The sequence below is a fragment of the Suncus etruscus genome, chromosome 19 (genome assembly GCF_024139225.1).
Source record: "Suncus etruscus isolate mSunEtr1 chromosome 19, mSunEtr1.pri.cur, whole genome shotgun sequence".
NCBI lineage: Eukaryota > Metazoa > Chordata > Mammalia > Eulipotyphla > Soricidae > Suncus > Suncus etruscus.
In genome coordinates this window covers 9,937,484-9,958,835 of record NC_064866.1, presented here as the reverse complement: position 1 = coordinate 9,958,835, position 21,352 = coordinate 9,937,484, and the positions used below count along the sequence as shown (strand labels likewise).

The following is a 21,352-nucleotide window of genomic DNA, read 5'->3' as shown; positions in this document are numbered from 1 at the left end:
GGTCTAAACCATATATTTTCACATCATTCATATCCCGGCATAAATATTTTTATTTTCCTTTTATTTAAACAACATAATTACAAAGTTCTTCATGGTTGATTTTCAGTCTTACAATATACACCACCTGTGCATATTTCCCACCACCAATGTCCTACTTTCCTTCATACTCCTCCCACCTGCCTCTGGGGAAGGCATTTCTCTCTCTCTCTCTCTCTCTCTCTCTCTCTCTCTCTCTCTCTCTCTCTCTCTCTTCTCTTGAAACACTGTGGTTTGCACTATTGTTAAGGAAGGGGTAAGATGCATATCACTTTATCCCCTTTCAGCACCCAGTTCTTGTCCAGAGTGATTAGTTCCAACTACCATTGACATAGTGGTAATTTCTCTACCCTAACTGCATAACTCCACTATTTGTAGCAAGCTTCCTACCATGGACTGGTCCTCCCGGCCCTCACCTCTATTTCTCTGGATATTATTACCACACAATTTTTTTTTTTTGGTTTTTGGTCCACACCCAGTGATGCTCAGTGGTTACTTACTCCTGGTTCTGGGCTCAGAAATCGTTCCTGGCTTGGGGGACCATATGGGATGCTGGGGGATCGAACCATGGTTCATCCTAGATTAGCATGTGCAAGGCAAATGCCCTACTGCCTGTGCCACCTCTCCAGCCCTCTTTTGTTTTTTTATGTCCCACAATGAGTGAGATTATTCTAAGCTGACATACATTCTTTCTTTAGCTAAGTCTCTTTCTGAGTTCTGCACTTTTTCTCTAAGCTTTAGGTCAACTTTTCCTCTTGGATATGTTAATAATATCTCAGATAGATCATACCCACCTATGAGAGCCGGACCTTTTCCCCCAAATGGCCCTTCCTCCTGGGTTTTTCCCAGCTCAGTGACTTGTGATTGTTTCTGAGTTTTTCTGACTGACTGAAAAATTTGGTTCTTTCCTTTCTCCCACTTAGTATATGCTGCTACCACTCTTTTTTCCTTCTTTTAGACTGTAGAGGTTCTTTCTCAAAGCTCAGTTTTTGTTCCCAAATTCTCCCTCTGCTATCTGCATCTTCCAGATGTTCTAGCACTCAAGTCAGTTCTTTGAGGTGCCAATGAGAACATGCTGAATAGACAAAGATTTGTTATGTCTCTCTCCCTTGCTTTAGTTCATATATGGTTAAGACAAAAAGGGGGGACCAGAGAACAGGACATGTTCTCTGAGTACACTGCAAAACCTACTGGTTGGCAATTATGTCGAAGTCTCCATCTAAGTGGACCAATTTAGACAAGTTTTCAGCTTGACTTGAAAGGCCCTTTATGTCCACCCTTGAATCTCATTCCAAATAAATTTGTGAGAAGATAATACAGAGACTACAGGTACCCTTTTCTGGCAAGAACAGTGGTATCAATCTTGGAATCTAACTATAGATACCTCTTGGCATGTAGGCCCATGGAGATCTATGTGTCCTTTTGTATACCAGAATTTATTCCCTGTCTCCCCTATTAGTCTGGGAAGCTCAAGGACAGGGATGCCTGGGGTTGAATTAGTATTCCCAAAGCTATCCTGAACATGGTGCATTGTACTTAGATCACAAGTAGATTATAACAAGAAAAGAAACCTGTGGGACCTGAGAGTACAGACTTAAAGGACTTGTCTTGCATGCTGCACAGAGCCAGGAGTAAATCCAGAGCATTGCTGCATGTGGCCTAAAAGCAGGCAAGCAAACAAGCAGGGAGGGAAAGAGGGAAGGAGGAAGGAAGGAGAGAAGAAAGTAAGAAGGGAAGGAAGAGTAGGAAAGTCGAGTCCCACAACACCATTTCACCTCATAGACCAGATCCGTAAACTCATTCTATTATCGAAGGAAATATATTATATTAAAATATAAGGAAATATATCATAAGGAATATATTATATTATTTAATACATACTATATAATATATAAGAAAATTATAAGGACATTATGATTATTTATAATTATATATTGTATATGTTACATATCACATACAATATATTATATATAATTATGTATAATTATATTATAAGGATATATATAAGAAAATATATTATATTGTAATATAATATAAGCCACACTACTAAAATTTATAGGTATATCTGTTCCATTGCTGAAAATTCTAGGATAGCCTTGTGAGGGGCCACATTGACCACCCATTCTGCCAAAGCCCTGGCAGCTGCATAACATCTCACAGTTGCCATTATGACAATGGCCCAATTGAATAATTTCTTAATCTCCAAGTAACACCAAGCCAACAGCAACTGTAGGTAGGTATGCCAGTTTTGAGGTTGAAAACAATGGGGTCTTGTTGCAGAGGGGGCATTAGCCTATCATCACACCTCTGTTCTTCCAGAAGTGCCAACAACCACACTATATCCCACAGCCACCATCATGCCAACTCATTGACCCAGTTCCAGAGATTCTGAAATTCCTGGAGCATGTGACCACATATGCAGCTGTGTGATACCATCAAATTCCTCAATTTGTAATTGTAATTTGTAATTCCTCAATTTTGTAATTCCTCAAATACAAATTATGAGGAATTTTGTAATTCTTCAATTACACCCCAGTAGGAACACACCAAATCAGATGTGAAAGTAGCATAGAAGCCAACTAAACTCAACAAACAAGAGCACCAACATATAGTATTTATCTAGCACCAAAGAGCATAGTAAACATTCAGACACTGACCTAATGAGATATAATTTTCATAGATTTCTTTGCTGAAGTTTTTTTTAAGTAATTCCATTATCATTTAGTTGTAACAAGCAATATAAAGTAAATTATTTTGTGCTGTCAAGGGAGCAGACTTGGGGTGTAGTGGGAAACTCAGAATAATGGTGAAGGGAATGATATGCTGGTGATGGGACTGATGTTGGAACGTTGAAGGTCAGAAAATAATTGTATTGTCAATAACTTTGTAAACCATGATGATTAAATAAAGTAATAAAATTTAAAAAGATATAAAGAGGAAAGAAGGGGGAAGTAAGGAAGAAAATAAAGGAAGGAAGAGAGGGAGGTAGGGAGGAAGAAAAAAGGAAAAAGGAAGGAAGTAGGGAAGGAAGTTAGGAGTGAAGGAGGGAAAGAAGGAAGGAAGGAAGGAGGAATGGAAGGAAGAAAGGAAGGAAGGGAGAGGGAAGAAAGGAGGGAGGGAAGGAAGAAAGGAAGAAAGAAGGAAAGGAAAGAAGGAGGAAAGGAAGGAAGGAAGAAATGAGGGAAGGAAGGAGGGAGGGAAGGAAGAAAGGAAGAAATAAGGAAAGGAAAGAAGGAGGAAAGGAAGGAAGGAAGAAATGAGGGAAGGAAGGAGGTAAGGAAGGGAGAAGAATGGAGGAAGGAAGGATGGAAAAAAAGAAGGAAGGATGGAAGGAAGGAAGAAAGGAAGGAAAAAGGATGGAGGAAGGAAGGAAAGAAGGAAGGAAGGATGGAAGGAAGGATGCCACTTCATGGTGGTGGCAGCAGCAGTACAGCAGTGGCATCAGTGAAGTCTCCAGAAAGACACAAAAGAATGAGCTTTGGACTGCTCACCAGGTAGTAGCCTCTCAAGCAGGCAAAAATTTATCTGGCCACAAAATAATCTCTCACCAACATACACTCCTCTGAGATCGCCTGGGCAGTGGGAAAAAGTGATCGTGATTTAGGAAAAATACACCTTGAGGCTGCAAAAGGAACCATGGTAAACCAATACAAACCCCACCATGCAATTCTGCAGACCCAGTCAATACTAATCCCCTATATAACCTCTCAGAAATGGAGGTCAGAGAGGAAATGCTTCGGATGTTCAACAAGTTCAAAGAAACAATGGAATGGACTGTCTGTAAAACCCAGGAGGATACATGAGCAGAAATGAAAAAAATACAAACAGAAATGTCAGAACTGAACAACTTGGCAAGTGAAATAAAAAATTAATTGGAAGGCCTAACCAGCCGAGTAACAGCTGCTGAGGACTGAATCAATGAACTCGAAGATAAAGTGCAGAAAACCTCCAGACAACAACAGAAGGTGACAAAAGACCTTTGAGATAAACTCAAAAGAAACAACATAAGAATCATGGGGGTCGCAGAGAGTCAGAAAGAAAACTCCTATGAAGAAGCAACAGCCAATGACATCATTGCTGAGAAGTTCCCAGAGTAGAAGAGTTCATGAACCCACAGCCTGGATGGATGCCAGAAGAATCCCAGCTAAAAGAGACCCAAAACAAATACCCCAAGGTACATCTTAGTCACAAGAATGAAAACCACTGATAGAGAAAAATACTGAAAGCAGCAAGTTCAAAAAGGGAAATTACATACAGAGGAGCATCCTTAAGAGTTATAACAGATTTATCACAATCAATCCTTTAAGCCAAAGGTAGTGGTAGGATATCGTGAAAAAAAAAAAAAACTCAACAAAAAGAGGAACTGAAGGGTCTACTTTAAGGTAAGACAGACCCCTCCTACACACACACACACACACACACACACACACACACACACACACACACACACACACACACCAAACTTCTACAAAATAATGGCACAAAATTCCATGACAACAATCTTTCTCAATGTCAATAGGTTAAATACACTAAGAGACACAGAATGGCAAAATGGATCAGGTCATTAAATCAAATGTTCTGCTTCCTGCAAGGAACACCTTTGAGAAGTCAGAGCAAACACAGACTAAAAGTTAAAGGTTGAGGGGCCGGTGAGGTGGCGCTAGAGGTAAGGTGTCTGCCATGCAAGCGCTAGCCAAGGATCAGGACCACGGTTCGATCCCCCGGCGTCCCATATGGTCCCACAAGCCAGGGGCAATTTCTGAGTGCTTAGCCAGGAATAACCCCTGAGCATCAAATGGGTGTGGCCGAAAGAACCACAAAAAAAAGAAAAAAAAAGTTAAAGGTTGAAAGACAATCCTTCAAGCAAACTCTTTAATAAGGCTGGAGTAGGAGCCAGAACAATAGTACAGTGGGTAGGGTGTTTGTCTTACAAGCAGGCCAATCCAGATTCGATCCCTGGAATTTTATATGGTCCCCTGAGTCTGCCAGGAGTAACTTCTGAGCATAAAGCCAGGAGTAAATCCTGAGTACTGCTCCATATGCTCCCTCCCCTAAAAAAAATGCTGGAGTGCCCAACTAAACTGAAAAGACTTAAATTTCAGGCTCAAAAGGTTCTAAAAGACAGAGAGGGTCATTTTTTAATAATCAAGGAATGTATATCAGGAAGAAATCATACTCCTAAACATATTTACCCATTGAGGGGCCAGTGAAATACTTAAAACAACTAATAGATTTGAAGAAAGACATCAATACAAACAGTATAGTAGTTAGAGACTTCAATACCTCTCTGTCATTTCTTGATCAATCGACAAGGCTAAAATTCAAGAATGATATCCTGGCTTTGAAGGATAAAATGAAAGATAGGGGGTTAGTAGATATATCAAGAGCTTTTTATTTTCAAATAGCAGAATACACAATCTTCTCCAGTATGTATGGAATATTCTCCAAGGCAGACCACAGGCTGAGCCATAAAATATTCCCATAAAATCAATGGGATAAAAATGGTATCAACTTGTGGACAAAGCAATAGTATAGTAGCTAAGGTGTTTGCCTTGCATGTTGTCCCTCAAACCTGCCAAGAGTGATCCCTGAGTGCAGAGTAACCCCTAAGAACTGCTGGGTGTGGGGGGAAAAAAGGAACTGCTGGGTGTGGAAAAAAAAGGCATCAATTTTCTTCTCAGACCATGATGCACTGAAAATAGAAGTGAATTACAAACAAATGAAGAAATAACTTTAAAACCTGGAAATTAAATAGCTCACCACTGTACAATTTTCAGAGAGAAAAATCAAAAGATTCCTGGAAACAAATGAGAATGAGGACACAAATTATCTAAATTTGTGGGACACAGCAAAAGCAGCATTAAGAGAAAAATTTATAGCTTTGCAATCAGTCTTCAGGAATGAAGAAAGGACATACAAAAATAACTTAATGGCACAGCTAAGAAATTGGAAAATGGCCAAAAATATGGCCTGGAAGCAGGCAAGAGGAAGGGAATAATAAAACTTAGAGCATAAATTAGTTTTCAGAACCTAAAAAAGAAACCCAAAGATCAATAAAAGCAAACATTTTTTCTTTAAAAAAAAAAAAGATCAATAAACTATTAACTATACTCACATAGAGAGAGAACCCTAACAAATAAAATCAGAAATGAAAGGGGGTAAGTCATAACAGATATTAACAAAATTTCAAAGAGTAATCAGAGATTACTTTGAGAATCTTCATGCCACAAAACCGGAGAGCTTAGAAGAAATGGATAAATTTTTGACTCTTATAACCTCCCAACGTTGAGCAAAGATGGTTTGGAATACCTGAACAGATCAGTTACTACTGTTAAGGTAATTGAAATGGTAATCATAAAACATTTCCCCAAAAGAAAGCCCAGGCCAAGATGAATTCACTAGTCATACTTTTAGACCTTTAAAGGAGACCTATTGCCAATCCCTCCCAGGCTCTTCCAAGAAATTGAAGAAACAGAAACACTCCCAAACGGTTTCTATGAAGCTAACATCACTTCATACCAACTGTAGACACCACAAAAATTAATTAATTAATAGAATTATGGGTTATCTTTGATGAATACAGATGCAAAGATTCTAAACAAAGTATTACCAACAATTCATCCAAAAGTTCATACACTATGACCAAGTAGGAGTCACCTGAGAGATGCAAGAATGATTTTTATGCAAGCCAATCAATATACTACACCACATCAATTAAATAAAAATTATGTAATCATAGAATTGATGCAGCAAAAATATATGACAGGATCCAGCACCTGTCCATGATGAAAGAAATCAAGAAGATGGGAATTGAAGTAATTTTTCTCGATACAGTCAAAGTCTTTTACCACAAGTTCACAGCAAGTATTATACTCAATGGGGAAAAGCTAAAGATCTTTCACCTAAAATTTGGTACAAAGGAAGGTTGGCCATTCTCACCAAGTCTATTTAATATAAAACTTACCATAGCAAGAAAAAGATATCAAGGGAATCCAGATCAAAAGGGTAGAACTCAAGCTCTCACTATTTGCAGATGATATGAAACTATACTTAGAAAAACCCTAATGAATATCTAAAATGTTTCTAGAAACAATAGATTTGTTTAGTAAAGTGGCAGGCTACAAAATTAATATGCAAAATTCTTGGCTTTTTGATAGGCAACTAATAGAAAAAATTAGATATTACTAAAACAATACCATTCACAATTGTGCCTCAGAAAATCAAGTACCTTGGAATTAACTTAACTAAAGTCAAGAAAGACCTATACAAAAACCTACAAAACACTACATCTAGAAATAAGAGAGGACATAAAAAAATGGAAACACATCTTCTGCGCATGGATTGGGAGGATTAACATAATTAAAATAGTAATATTTACTAAAGCATTGTACAGATTCAATGCAATTCCTATACGGATATCCCCATGACATTTTTCAAAGAAATAGATCAAACACTTCTGAAACCCATATGGAATAATACAACTTCACTAATAGCTAATGCAATCCTTGGGGAAAAGAAGATGGGAGTTCACCTTTCCCAATTTCAAACTGTACTATGAAGTGAGTGTAATTAAAATGGAATGATATTGAAATAAAGAAAAACTCTTTTATCAGTGTAACAGAATTGAATGTACTGAGACAGATCCTCAGGTATATATATATGATAAGTCAATTTTTGATAAAGGAGCAAAAAAATGTGAAGTGGAACAAGGAAATTCTCTTCAACAAGGGCTGGTAAATCTGGTCAGCTACATGAAAGAAACTGAACTCAGGCCTCTTCCTGATTTCATGCAAAAGGTAAAATCAAAACAGATATCAGACCTGAAATCATTTGGTATAGAGAGGAAAAAAAATAGGCAGAACGAACTCTCTATGACAATGAAGATAAAGATGTCTTCAAGGATGAAACACAACTGACCAAGCAAGTAGAGCAAAAATAAATAAATGAGGCTACATTAATTTAAGAGGTTTCTGCAACTCAAAGAAAACAAGGACCAGGATACAAAGATCGTTCATAGAAGGGGAGAAACTATTCATCCAATGCTCATCTAATAAGAGGCTAATATCTAAGATATATAAAGTACTGGTAGAGGAAAAAATTGAAGGAAAAAATTGAACCCCATCCAACATGGGAAGAAGAGAAGAACAGAAATTTCCTCAAAGAAGAAATGCAGATGGTCAAAAGGTATGTGAAAAAAAATGCTCCACATCATTAATCATCAGGGAGATGCAAATCGAAATTACAATGTGATGCCACCTCATACTGGCACACATTGGGAAAAACACCCAGTGCAGGTATAAATGCAGGGAGAAAAGAACTCTCATTCACTGCTAATGGCAATGTTGACTGATCCAGTCTTTGTGGAAAACAATATGAATATTTCTCAAATCCCTAGGTTCTTATTTCCTAGTAATACCACTCCTAGGAATATACCTTAGGGGCTCCAAAACACAATACACAATAGGCATTTGTATTTCTAGGTTTATTGCAGCACTGTTCATAATTTCCAGATACTGGAAACAACCCAAGAGCCCAAGAACAGAAGAGTGAATAAAGAAACAGTGGTGCATTTACAAAATGAAATAGTATGCAGCAGTTAAGAAAAAGGAAGTCATGAAATTTGCTTACACATGAATAGATATGGAGAGTATTATGCTGAGTGAAATGAGTCAGAGGGATAGGAACTGGCATGGAATGATCATACTCGTGTGTAGAATATAAAAAAAGATAGTATGGTAATAATACCCAAAGACAATAGAAATGAGAGCCAAGGGGACTGGTCCATGGTAAGAAGCTTGCCACAAATAGCAGGGGAATACAGTTAGGCCAGAGAAGGGGTCACTATAACTACTATATGGTAGTTGGAAATGATCATTCTGGATAAGAACTGGGTGCTTAAAGGAGGTAAAGTGATAGGCATGATATGCCTTTAGTAACCATATTGTAAACCACAGCATTTAAAAGGGAAAAAAAGGAAGAGGGAGTTGGAGGAAGGGTGGGAAAGAGTGAGAGAGAAGAGAGAGAAGAAAAATGACTTCCAGAATTTCTTAGTAAATTAAGAATCGATCTTCTATATATGACCCAGAAATCCCATTTTTGGGTACCCATCCCAAAAGGATGGAAGAACACTGATCTAAAAGAACGTATGCACATAGCTATTTATTGCAGCACTTAGTACAACCGCTAAGAGTTAGAAATTTAAAATCACCTATATGTCCAACAACAGATGAGGGGATCATGAAGATGTGGTACATATACACAATGGAATACTACATAGTTGTAAGGAATGATGCAGTTATGCAATTTGCTGCAACATGGATGGAACTGGAAGATATGCTAAATGAAAGAAGCCAGAAGAAGGATAAATACAGAATATCACTTATATGTGGTAGTTAGAATAACGGCATGAAGAAATACATGGTTTAAATGGGAGTTGTCCAGAATAGTCTAAGAGTATAGTGAGAAGAAAAGAAATTGAGTGGAGGAGGAGAAACACAAATGGGGGACAGCGGCCAAGAGGTCTCAGGTGTATTGGTGGTGCTAAGAAGGACAGAGCTAAATATACAAGTCAGAGTCAATAAAAATGAGATCATGGGGCCCAAATTTTAACAATCAAAACTTAAAATGGGCCTATGATGATGGGAAGCTGGGGGATAGGGGTTAGTGGCATGGAATGGACTCAGGGAACATTGGTGGTGGGAAATGGTCCTGAAACATTGTATGTATTAAACCCAACTATGAAGAAATTTGCAAATCACAATGTTTTCAATAAAAAACAAATAACTTCCATAGATGCAGGTAGTGGGGAGGACAGAAAGCAAACTGGGGATATGAAATGTGCACTGGTAAAGGAATGGGTGTTGGACTTTGTATGACTGAAATTCAATCATTGAACAACTTTGTAATTATCTCACAATGATTCAGTTAAACATGTAATAAATAAAAAGGAAAGAGAGAAAACAATCCCAATCTTATGCAAAAAGAATCATTTCTAGATTTCTTTTTCCAATCCAAAGAAGAAATCGCACAAACATATGCCCCTATTTCTGATCATTGTCCTTTAGCATTTTCTATGTTTACAACAATCAAAATCTGACATTAAGTTGTCCTTTTAAAAGCTTCTCCCAGAACTATCTCCTCTGGCTGTGATTTACTTTTTCTAGACCCCCTCAACACTTTTGTATCTGCTGTGAATTGAGCAATTGGCATAAACTGGCTCTGAGCATCCTAAGCTGTTCTGTCCCATTGTGTCTTTACCTTCTGTATGAAAGGGGATAAACATGGATCTCTTCAGTTTGAATGCTCCATGGTGGAAAACCATCTCTTTGTTTTCCTTTCTATAGCCCAGTTCTGGAATCAATCAGTGCTCAGTCAGTAATACAAATTGTCAAAACAGAATAGACACTCAAGAAAATGTAGAATGAACAAGGAGGATATGTGAAACTTCAGGCCTACAGAGATACTGAGAAAATGGTGAAGGAATCCAAGGACCAATTCAAAAGTTTGGAATGATCAGATTTTAGAGGAAAGAGAGACCTCAACTAAATGATCTGAGACCTGTTGAAGTCCTATGTTTTAATCTTTGTTCTCTACTTCTTTCACCCTTAGCAAGTCACTTACGCAGACTCTTTTTTTTAATTATCTTTGTTTAAACACCATGATTACAAATATAATTGTAGTTGTATGATTACAGCCATGTAAAGAACACCCCCCTTCACCAGTGCAGGATTCCCACCACCAATTTCCCAGATCTACCTACTCCCCACCCCACTCACACCTGTACTCGAGACAGGCTTTCTTTTTCCCTCACTCATTCATTCACATTGTTATGATAGTTTTCAGTATAGTTATTTCTCTAACTGCACTTATCATTCTATGTGGTGAGCTTCATGTCATTAGCTGCACCTACATGGGAGAATGGGGGGAAGTAAGGGTTGGGACTGAGGCAGTAAAATATTAGAAATGAGCTTTGTAGGGCAGTATCAAGGTCCCAATACAAGATGGATATTATGGATAGATAGAATATATGCACACAATACTATCAATATGAAAACAAAGAGAAAAAATTTCCACAGACTGTCCCAATATAAACCAGTGCTAGAACAGCCAGCCCTCCTCCCAGAGCACATTCCCATTAGTGTAGGGAGAGATAGGGGGAAAGCCTGTTGACCCCTATAGAGTCCACCTAGACCAGTGCCCAGGGAAAGACTGAAGTCCAGGGGAGAAAAACTCTATACCTGGCAAGTTCTTGTCTCCAGAATCAAGGACGAAATCAGAAGCCAGATGTCTGCCCGCCCTCCTCCCTATGCACCTCCCTCCTGAAGTACGGAGGGAGGGGGGAACCTGAGGACCACTAAGAGTCCACCTGAACCCACTTCTGGCCATCTGAGCTGGCACCCAGGGAAGGCCTGGAGTCAGGGGAAAAAGACAAGGACGGCTGGGGGCCTACTTATGCAGACTCTTTGCTTCTTTATTTACACTTAAGAGTCCATGATGGGCCCAGAGAGATAGCACAGCGGCGTTTGCCTTGCAAGCAGCAGATCCAGGACCAAAGGTGGTTGGTTCGAATCCCGGTGTCCCATATGGTCCCCCGTGCCTGCTAGGAGCTATTTCTGAGCAGACAGCCAGGAGTAACCCCTGAGCACCGCCGGGTGTGGCCCAAAATCCAAAAAAAAAAAAAAAAGAGTCTATGATAAGGTTTACAATGAGATTAAAATATGATGAAGTGGGTGATGATGCTCAGGGCACTTGGTTAGAGCTCAGGCAATAATTTACATCTGAAACATGATAACCTGGAACTGAAAGGAGAAAGTTAGGGAGGAAATAAGACTCATCACAGCACTCTGTCTACTGGAGATTCTTATTGATGTGCCCTCTCACCTGACAAGAAGCTGCCGTGGGACATATTCCAGGGACTGAAGCAGGGTGATTCTTAATGAAAATCTGGAAATTCTGCCCCAGGACTTATGCAGGGTGTCGTGTATCTACTATGGAAACCACACTTTCAAGGCTAGGTATTTTCTCTGAGAAAATCTGAGAATTTAGCTCTTACTATAAGGGAAACTGGAAATCTTAGAATCAAGATTTGTTTTAGTTTTGAGTCACACCCTGTGGTGCTCAGGGGTTACTCCTGGCTCTGTGCTCAGAAATTGCTCCTGGCAGGCTCAGTGGACCACATGGGATGCTGGGATTTCGAGCCACAGTTTGTCCTGGATCGGCTGTGTGCAAGGCAAACGCCCTACCACTGTGTTATCTCTCCCGCCCTAGAATCAGGATTTTGAAGCAGTTTTAAACTGAGGAAATCATAGCCTAGAGAAGGCAAGTCACTTCCCCCAAGGGCATACAGAAAACACATGCATCACTAGGACAAGAAATAAGATTGGGGCTGGAGCTGTGGCGCAGGTGGTAGGGCATTTGCCTTGCACGGGCTAACCTGGGACAGACCAAGGTTCAATCCCCCAGAGTCCTATATGGTTCCCCAAGCCAGGAGTGATTTCTGAGAACATAGCCAGGAGGAACCCCTGAGCATCACCAGGAGTGACCCAAAAAACAAAATAAAAAAAGGCGGGGGGGGGACCGGAGTGATAGCACAGTGGTAAGGCATTTGTCTTGCAGGCAGCCGATACAGAATAGACCCGGTTCAAATCCCGGCATCCCATATGGTCCCCCAAGCCTGCCAGAAGTGACTTCTGAGTACAGAGCCAGGAGTAACTCCTGAGTGTTGAAGGGTATGACTCCAAAAATAAAATTGAGAGAGAGAGAGAGAGAGAGAGAGAGAGAGAGAGAGAGAGGAGAGACAGAGAAAGACAGAGAGGAGAGAGAGACAGAGAGAGACAGAGAAGGGGAGAGAGAGAAAGAGAGAGAGAGAGAGAGAGAGAGAGAGAGAGAGAGAGAGAAATAAGATCAAAATAAAAATAAGCACCAACCAATCAGTACATGTGGTCTGGGCCAAAGTAATCTGGTCAGACCCTAGCTCTTGAGCTGAGGAAAGGCACCACACCAAGAGGATTGGGGCTCAGGAGGCTGTTCTGGGGCTACCCTAGGCACCACATGTGTCTTCTTTTATTCACTCTAGTATCACTTTTACCCCCATTTTGCTGATATGAAAACTGAGACTCAATTCAGATAATGTAACCAAAGTCAGAATTAGAAAATGCAATGTGGGGCTTGAGCAATAGCATAGCAGTAGAGCGTTTGCCTTGCATGAAGCAGACCCGGACAGACCCGGGTTCAATCCCCAGCATTCCATATGGTTCCCTGAGCCTGTCAGGAGTGATTTCCAAGTGCAGAGCCAGAAGTAACTCCTGAACACCTCCGGGTGTGACGCAAAAAAACAAACAAGCAAAAGAAAATTCAAAGGCCAGAACACAGAGTTTGAACCCTTTGCACTACTCAATTCTTTCCTGAGCTGGAGACAACTCTAGCTGTTACAACCTCCCTCTGCCCTGCAGACTCTTGAGGTCCTGGCTCTCAGGAAGCCCCCAGAGCACTGCATCATCTTCCAAAGAGGATGCATATATATGCATATGTGTACTCATTCGTACACACATAGGCTCATGCTCACTCAGACCCGGCAGCTGCCTGGCCAGGCAGGAAAAAGGCAAGTCCGTTACTGCCACCACACACAACACATATTTATGGGCCCAATTATAGCCTTCTCTGCGACTGCACTAAAGAGCGGGTATAGCAAGAGGTACAGTGTGTGCTGGGGTCTGAGGCCTCTGTACCAATAACTACACGATTACAGAGATGTTAGCAAACCCAAGTGACAGCAGCTCTATTATAATGATAAATCTACAGCTTTATATAGAAATAATGAGACTGGGGGGCAGAAGGCAGGGGAAGGGAAGAGCAGGGTGGTTTTAGCTAAGCCAAGTTCTTTCGGGGTGAAGGGAAAACGAGAAACCTGTAGGGATGCCCAGGAAATCAAAGGGAGATGCCAGATATGATTTCAGGGGTGTGTGTGTGTGTGTGTGTGTGTGTGTGTGTGTGTGTGTGTGTGTGTGTATGTGTGTGTGACCACAGAAGTTTGAGGTCAGCCTTGCTCTGGGTTGCAGTATTTTTGGCGAATCACTTATTTTCTTTTCAGGCCTGAGCTTCTGGATTTTATCCAATCTGCAGAGGCCTCCAACTGCTCTCCCTCTTAATGTCTGCCTGCTTCTCCCCCATCTAACCAGATGTCAGGTCCTGCTGCCTCTGTTTCCCAACACAACAGCTTTGGATAGGTAAGGGGGCTTTGCAATTAGAGAAAACAGCCTTAGACACCCTGACAGAAAGTGCAACTTTCCTTTAGAGGCCTTGAGTCTTCAAGTTCAAGGGCTGCAAGAAAGAAGATGAAGTGCTCCAGGCCCTGCTGCTTCAAACTAGCAAAGCATCGAGGTGTGCATAAACACACAAAGATTGCCTAATTTCACTGACTAGGGTTGATTTGATTCTCTAGTGGATGTTCAAAGGCAACATGAGCGGGGCCGGAATGGTGGTGCAGAGCATCAGGAGACTGCCTTGAGCACGATAGCCTAGGACGGACCGTAGTTTGACCTCCTGGCATCCCATATGGTCCCCCAAGCCAGGAGCAATTTCTGATTGCATAGCCAGGAGTAACTCCTGAGCATCACTAGGTGTGGCCCCCAAAAAACAAACACCAAACAAACAAAAAGACAACACGAGGGCAGCTCTCAGGGGCTGTGAGACTTCAGCACAGCCTCTTGAACCTCTGTTCTTTTATTTAGCTGGGGGGGGGGGTTACTATATTCTAAACTTCCCCATTTCAACTGATTCCTCTTTTGACCATCTCCATGAACCATATCTCCATGAACCATATCTTTACAGGAATGCATGGTCTAGGCCTTTCTAATTTTCCAAAGACGGCTGATTTTCTTCCTCTAGGAAGCCTTCCTGAGTTACTAGTGACTGAATTCCCATCACTTCTATTATAGTCCTTTCCTTGCACACCAAATATATTTCAACTGAATTAACTAAGCCGCCCGCCATTCAACAAGAATGTACTGACGTCTGACATTTGCCCAAAATGGCAGGCTTACTCCAGAGGGAACATACAAGACCAAGTCAAATGCAGAACACAGGCTGTTTCAGAGCAACAGGAAAGACTTTACAAGACAGAATATGATTAGGGCTGTATTAGGGAAATCCTGAGAATAAATCCAGAGAAACAGCAGTTATGAGAGCAGGACTTCGGAGCTCAGAAAAGGCTTCACCTCTGCCAGGCTGGGGAAGTGTAGAAGTTGGGGGGGGGGGCACTTTATCTGCTGTAAAGAAAGCCAGAGAAGTGAAGCAAAAAGCAAGAATGACAGGCTGGTTGGCAGAATTATTTCTGGAGTTCCAAGTTCAGGAGTTAAAATACAGCTTTTCACCAGATGTAGACAATGGAGAGGACAGCTCACTGCAGAATTTTGAATGCATGAGGGCAGTCATTTCCAGTGACCATAACTTGGGTCCCTCTGCCCCCCAAACAACTGCATTTTAGAAACTTCACCAAAGATCAATAACAGCCATTCCCACCCATGTCTAGGTCATCCTCATCTATTCCTGAAAGCATGGCTGTCTGTCTGTCCTAGAGGCTGCGTTGGCAGAGCCCAGGGTAGAATCAGTAGGTTGGGGACAGATATGAGTCAGCAGCGTGGAAATGCGTTTACTACTCCTCAACCTCAGAAGTTGGTGGGCCTGGATTCCCTCTGCTTCTGCTCAACCCTACCCTTTCTTCTCCCTCATCCATTAGATCTGCACTGGCGGACCCAACCCTGGATCTTACATCCTCACACCATATATTGTATTGGCTACTTGGCACTCTTTAGACCTGCATGGACATTTCCTTTTGGTTTCTGTGATTAGATCATAAATTTCTGTGGGCTGAGGAGATTGTCTTCTAGCATATTTCCCCTCTTCTCCTATCCAACACAATCCCTGTGGTTACAACCACATTCCTCTGAGGAGGAGATACAAGCAGACTAGACAGTACTGATTAAGGATAAGGAAGATAATGATGAGTTATTCATTATTAGAAAAACAATCTAGATTTTTTCCCTAAAATTGAGCTAGGGGGGCTGGAGCGGTGGTGGTAGAGGTAAGACATCTGCCTTGCAAACGCTAGCCTAGAAAGGACCGTGGTTCAATCCCCCAGTGTCCCATATGGTCCCCTCAAGTCAGGAGCGATTTCTGAGCACATAGCCAGGAGTAATCCCTGAGCATGGGTGTGGTCCAAAAACAAAACAAAACAAAAAACCAAAAAAATAAAGAAAAATAAAATTGAGCTAGCGGTGTGTTTTGGGGGTGGTGGTCCAGGGTCACACCTATCAGTGTTTGGGGCTCTTCCTGACATGGTGCTCAAATAACATGCAGTGCCTCAGACTGAACCCAGGGTTCCTGCATTCAAAGATTATGCTCTCATCTATGAGCTATTATTAGTAGAGAGGAAAGGGATAAGAGCAGGAACAGATGTAGAGTTGGGAGGAGATTTGAGGATGAGGACAGAGCTTGAGGGCCTTACTCCAGGCTCTGCTCAGAATCACTCCTGCAGCACTTATAGAAGCATAAGTGGTGGCAGGGATAGAAACCAGGTCAGATGCATGCAAGGTAAGAACCTTGACTTCTGTGCTATCTCTAAGCCCTAGAAATGTGTTCTAAGGTTAGGGTGTTAGCATATTAAAGAGGTATGTCTGGAGTGTTCTAGAATGACTGCCTGCTCCAGGGCTGGGCTTCTACTCTACTTTGAACAAACATCACAGAAGAGGGAGGAGAGAATGGGTAAAGAGTAGGGAGGACCCTACCTCCCCAGACTTCATATCTTCCATTCTGAGCTCCTGGATTCCCAAGCCTTAGACCTTAGCCTAGGTGGAGAAGGAAGCTAAGCTGCTGAGATGCTGTGTTTTACCTGTATAACCACCATACTGGTGCCATTCAACAGATGAATGCCTAAAGAAACTGTGGTACATATACACAATGGAATATTATGCAGCCGTCAGGAGAGATGACGTCATGACATTTTCCTATACATGGATGTACATGGAATCTATTGTGCTGAGTGAAATAAGTCAGTGGGAGAGAAAAAGATGCAGAATAGTCTCACTCATATATGGGTTTTAAGAAATAAAATTTAAAAAATTGCAATACTTTTCAGAGACAAAAGAGAGGAGGACTGGAAGTTCCAGTTTACTTCATGAAGCTTACCACAAAGACTGATAAGTGTAGTTAGAGAAATGACTACATTGAGAACTATCCTAACAACGAGAATGAACGAGGGAAGTAGAAAGCCTGTCTAGAGTACAGGTGAGGGTGAGTGGGGAGGAGGGAGATTTGGGACATTGGTGGTGGGAATGTTGTACCGGTGAAGGGGGGTGTTCTTTACATGACTGAAACCCAAAAACAATCATATTTGTAATCAAGTTGTGTAAATAAAGATATTAATTAAAATAAATAAATAAATACATATCAAAGGGGGGAAAACAAACAAACAAAAATAACACCACCTTTTGAGATCACAGGAAAAGCTGCCACAGATGTAAACTTCTAAGTGATTTATGGAGCTGAGCTCCTATGTTCAGGGCTGGCACACAGCTGGTGCTCCAACCACCCAGGCTGCTGACCCACTGCTTGTTCTATCTTGTAGAGGAAAGCAGAGAGGCATCAAACTGAACTAGTCAAAATCAGTCCCTGCTATGAGGTTGCCTTGTCTGAACATATCATGTATCATCAGATATCAGGTATCATCCTTCCTAACCAAGCAGGACTGATTTTCCCAGCTACTCTGTTCACACTCAGCAGAGATATTGAGGTGATATCATGCAGAGGAAGGCTGCACTAAAAGAGTGGGGAGACCCCTGACCCAGAAAAGTGGTGCCAAAAATACCCAGAGAGACATTCACCCAGCTTGTCCTCAGCATGCTGGAGATTGGCCACTAGGGTTTGGTAGAAAGGTCCTTATGGGGTCTCTGTTACTTAAGGAATCATAGGCAGGCCACACTATTTGCACCTATGGAAGCTGAGATCCCTCTTCATGTACAACAGCCAAGCAAACTCTGCAGAACACATATACTGGACCTCAGGATATACCCTCTCCAATCCTCCAACTTCTGTGTCAAAACTTCCCTTTTCTCCTCTTAAGTGGCCTGAGCCCCTCAAACTTTCCGTGATAAATTCCAGTGGGCACTGTACACATGCCAGATGAGGCTTTACCATAACTGCTTCACATCTCCCCCATCCCCAGACTGTTCCTATGACTGGCCTTCTGCCATGCAATCGGTATCCTAGTTCTTCCAAGCACATGGCTGTCCTCTTCATATCAAGAGATGCCAAGGGTCATGCTTTGGTTAATAAAATTTATAAGCAGAAGTAACACTTTTACTTGAAAGCTGGATGAAATAATGCTTGTTTTGCCATATTGTCTCTCTGGATGTGCTAACTCAGAGCCCTTGGGAAGATGGTGGCTCTCTCAGCCTGGATACCTGGGTGACAAGATAGAGTGGAACCTCTAGTAGGTGACAAAGTAACATGTAATATAAATGAGAGCTTTAAATGACCAAGGGGGGGGCAATAACACAATGGTAGGCCATTTGCCTTGCACATGGCCATTGGGTTTCATGATCCAGGACCTCGGTTCGATCCCCAGCATCTCATATGGACTCCCAAGCCAGGAGTGATTTCTGAGCTCATAGCCAGGAATAACCCCTGAGTGTCACCAGGTGTGGCCCCAAAACACAAACTAAACAACCAAGGGAACAGAGAGATAGTACAGTGTGCCTTTACCTTGAACACTGCCAACCTATTTTTAATCCCAGCACTCATATGACCCCCTAAACCCTGACCTGACAAGAGAGCTAGGAGGCAGCTCTATGCACTGCCCAGTGTGGCCTAAATCTTCTCTGATTCCCCGCAAAAATAACCAATCAAATTCTAGGGCAGCTGGACCTGGTTCATTCTTGCTAACATAGCCTATTGTTATGGCCTCTTCCAAGTTTCTCATCGAAACTCATGACAAATGCTACTGTTTCAGTCTCTGAGCCTGATCCAAGCTTTACCCTTGAGAGATGTAGAATACTATTTTATCAGTTATGGTAAACCAGAGGCCCAGCCTACAGAGGTACACCCCCAGAGCATGCCATCAGAAACATCAGACACAAATTTCCTTCCCCTCCCACCCACTGGGGGGACTCTGTCATTTCAACCGGGTCAGAGGGCAAAGACTTCCCAGGGTGTACTGGACAGATGACCAGTCTCCAAAGTCTCCTTACATGTTGAAGGAGCCAGGACCAGTGTCTAGGGAGAAAAGATAGCTGGGAACATATTCCATCAAGCCAGGAACACAGATAACAGGAGAGTCAAGGGTCAAGGATGTACTCACACTGGTGGCATACTGGATGTCCTTCCAGATGGAAGTTTCCCGAGACAGGTCAGAGGCCTCAAAGAGATTGTCCAAGATGACCTCCCCAATCATGTCATGGCGGGAGAAACGATCAAAATCAAAAACACTCAGATGCAACTTGCGGTCTGCCAGCTCTTCGTAGGGGACCGGGAAGTGGAAGTCCTCATCAAAGGTGGGGTTCAGGGTCTTCCGATGCACCCGGGTCTGAAGCTTGCACTTGCGATCGGGCAGGAGGTAGATCTTGACGTAAGGGTCAGAGCTGCCACAGAAATCCTTGGCAGGGAGGTCGAAGGCCTTTAGGATGCGGACGATCAAGGTCTCACTCTCATAGTCATAACGGAGGCTGAAGTTGATCTTCCCACAGTTCTTGGCTGCCTCGGATTTTGCATCTTCTCCATCTACAGACTTCTGCTTGTAGAGTTCAGGTTTGATGCGGCCAATGCTGGTGGGTTGTTCTGCAGCCAGTGGCAACTCATTGCCATAGTCTACACTGGAGACGTGCATCTGTCGAGGCAGGTGGCGCTTGAAGGATGTGTGCCTGGGGGGCCAGGAAAGAAGAGAGGGGTGTCAGAGCTCATCCTTGTTTCCCTCTACCAACACTTCATGCACCTGTGACTGGACATATTGCATGCCTTCATGAATGTAGAACTGCTAGCAGGGGTTAGGGACATCATTGTCCTCACACTCAGTCAAGACATCTGGTACAGGGTCCCAGTTAGAACGCATGCCTAAAACTACCTGAATTTGGATTATATCCTCAGCACAACCTGGTCCCCTGAGTACACCCAGAGGACCCCAGCACCACTGGGGTGTCCCCAGTTTCCTCAGCATCACAGGGATAGATAAGTAGCATATCCTCAGGCTCTAATGCAGAACCAATGGCCCAGTTGGCTCAGAATCACCAATGGAATCGTTGGGTCTCAAGAGCATCACTCAAGAGAGTCCCCCCACATCTATTAGAATCGGGAGCCTTCCTTTCCAGGCTTTTCAAGGTCTCACAGCCCTGCACTCAAACATCCCGGGTTTTGTTTGAAATTATGGGTGCCGGGGGATAAAAGAGAAAATCTGGAGAGAAAATAGTGTGTTCAGATCCATGTTAGTGAAGAATAAAGTGTGGGTGGATGGTGAGTCATTGCATAGCAGCCATTATCTTCTTTCCCCCTGCCTTCCTCCTTCCAAAGTTTCCTTCCTAATATGTTTAACCCTAAACCTCATTAAATCACAAGATCTCATAGGAGAAGGTGCATCCTTTCCTACTCTCTACTGAACTCCCACTTCACTCCCACTACACACACCATCCCAGAATCAACTTTGACCCACCATTTAGAGTTCAACAGCAGAGGCTCTGCCATTTTCGAGCTGTGACCTGAGTAAGCTTTCTAACTGCTACAACCTATCAAATGAGATGACTAGAAGTTGCAGCTGCATTGGAGTACTGGGAGGAAGGGAGGAATTCATACAGAGGAGAAGCTCATCATGCTTTCAGGAGCCTGAGTGACAGTGAAAATACCTAGGATTTTTTCTCTGGTTCCTCTGAATAACCCTATTAGAGACTTAGACCAGCTTACGAGTTGGAAAAGGAGAGGCTCAGGAAAGATGAGCGATTTCTGCAAAGTCATTTTCTGAAGCCTGGGAATAGGACCCAGAATTTTATTTCTGGCATCCAATCTGAACATTGTAGGGACCCAGGGTTGTGCCAGAGTCCTGAGTTTTAAGTTAGTATAATGCCCAATGCCTGCATGCACCTCTTCTTTTTTATTTTTGTTTTATACTATTTGGGGGTCCCACCAGAAATGAGTAGAGGCTACTACTACCTTGGTGTTGAGTGAGTTGTCCCTGGCAGTGTTATGGGGGAACCACAGGGCTAGAGATAGAACCCGAACCTTCTGAATGTAAAACATAGACTTAGCCTGTTACTCAACTCCTCTGCTCTTCACGCCA

The 21,352-nt window shown here is 42.2% G+C and overlaps 1 protein-coding gene across 1 annotated transcript in view; it reads right to left on the bottom strand.

Annotated features, from left to right (window-relative positions):
• The window catches only part of SYT6 (synaptotagmin 6), a 74,742-nt gene that overhangs the window by 41,053 nt on the left and 12,337 nt on the right, over window positions 1–21,352 (bottom strand). The window contains exon 3 of the mRNA XM_049765845.1: window positions 19,391–19,949. Within this exon, the coding sequence (XP_049621802.1) occupies window positions 19,391–19,949 (559 nt within the window). The remainder of the gene's footprint in view (window positions 1–19,390; window positions 19,950–21,352) is intronic.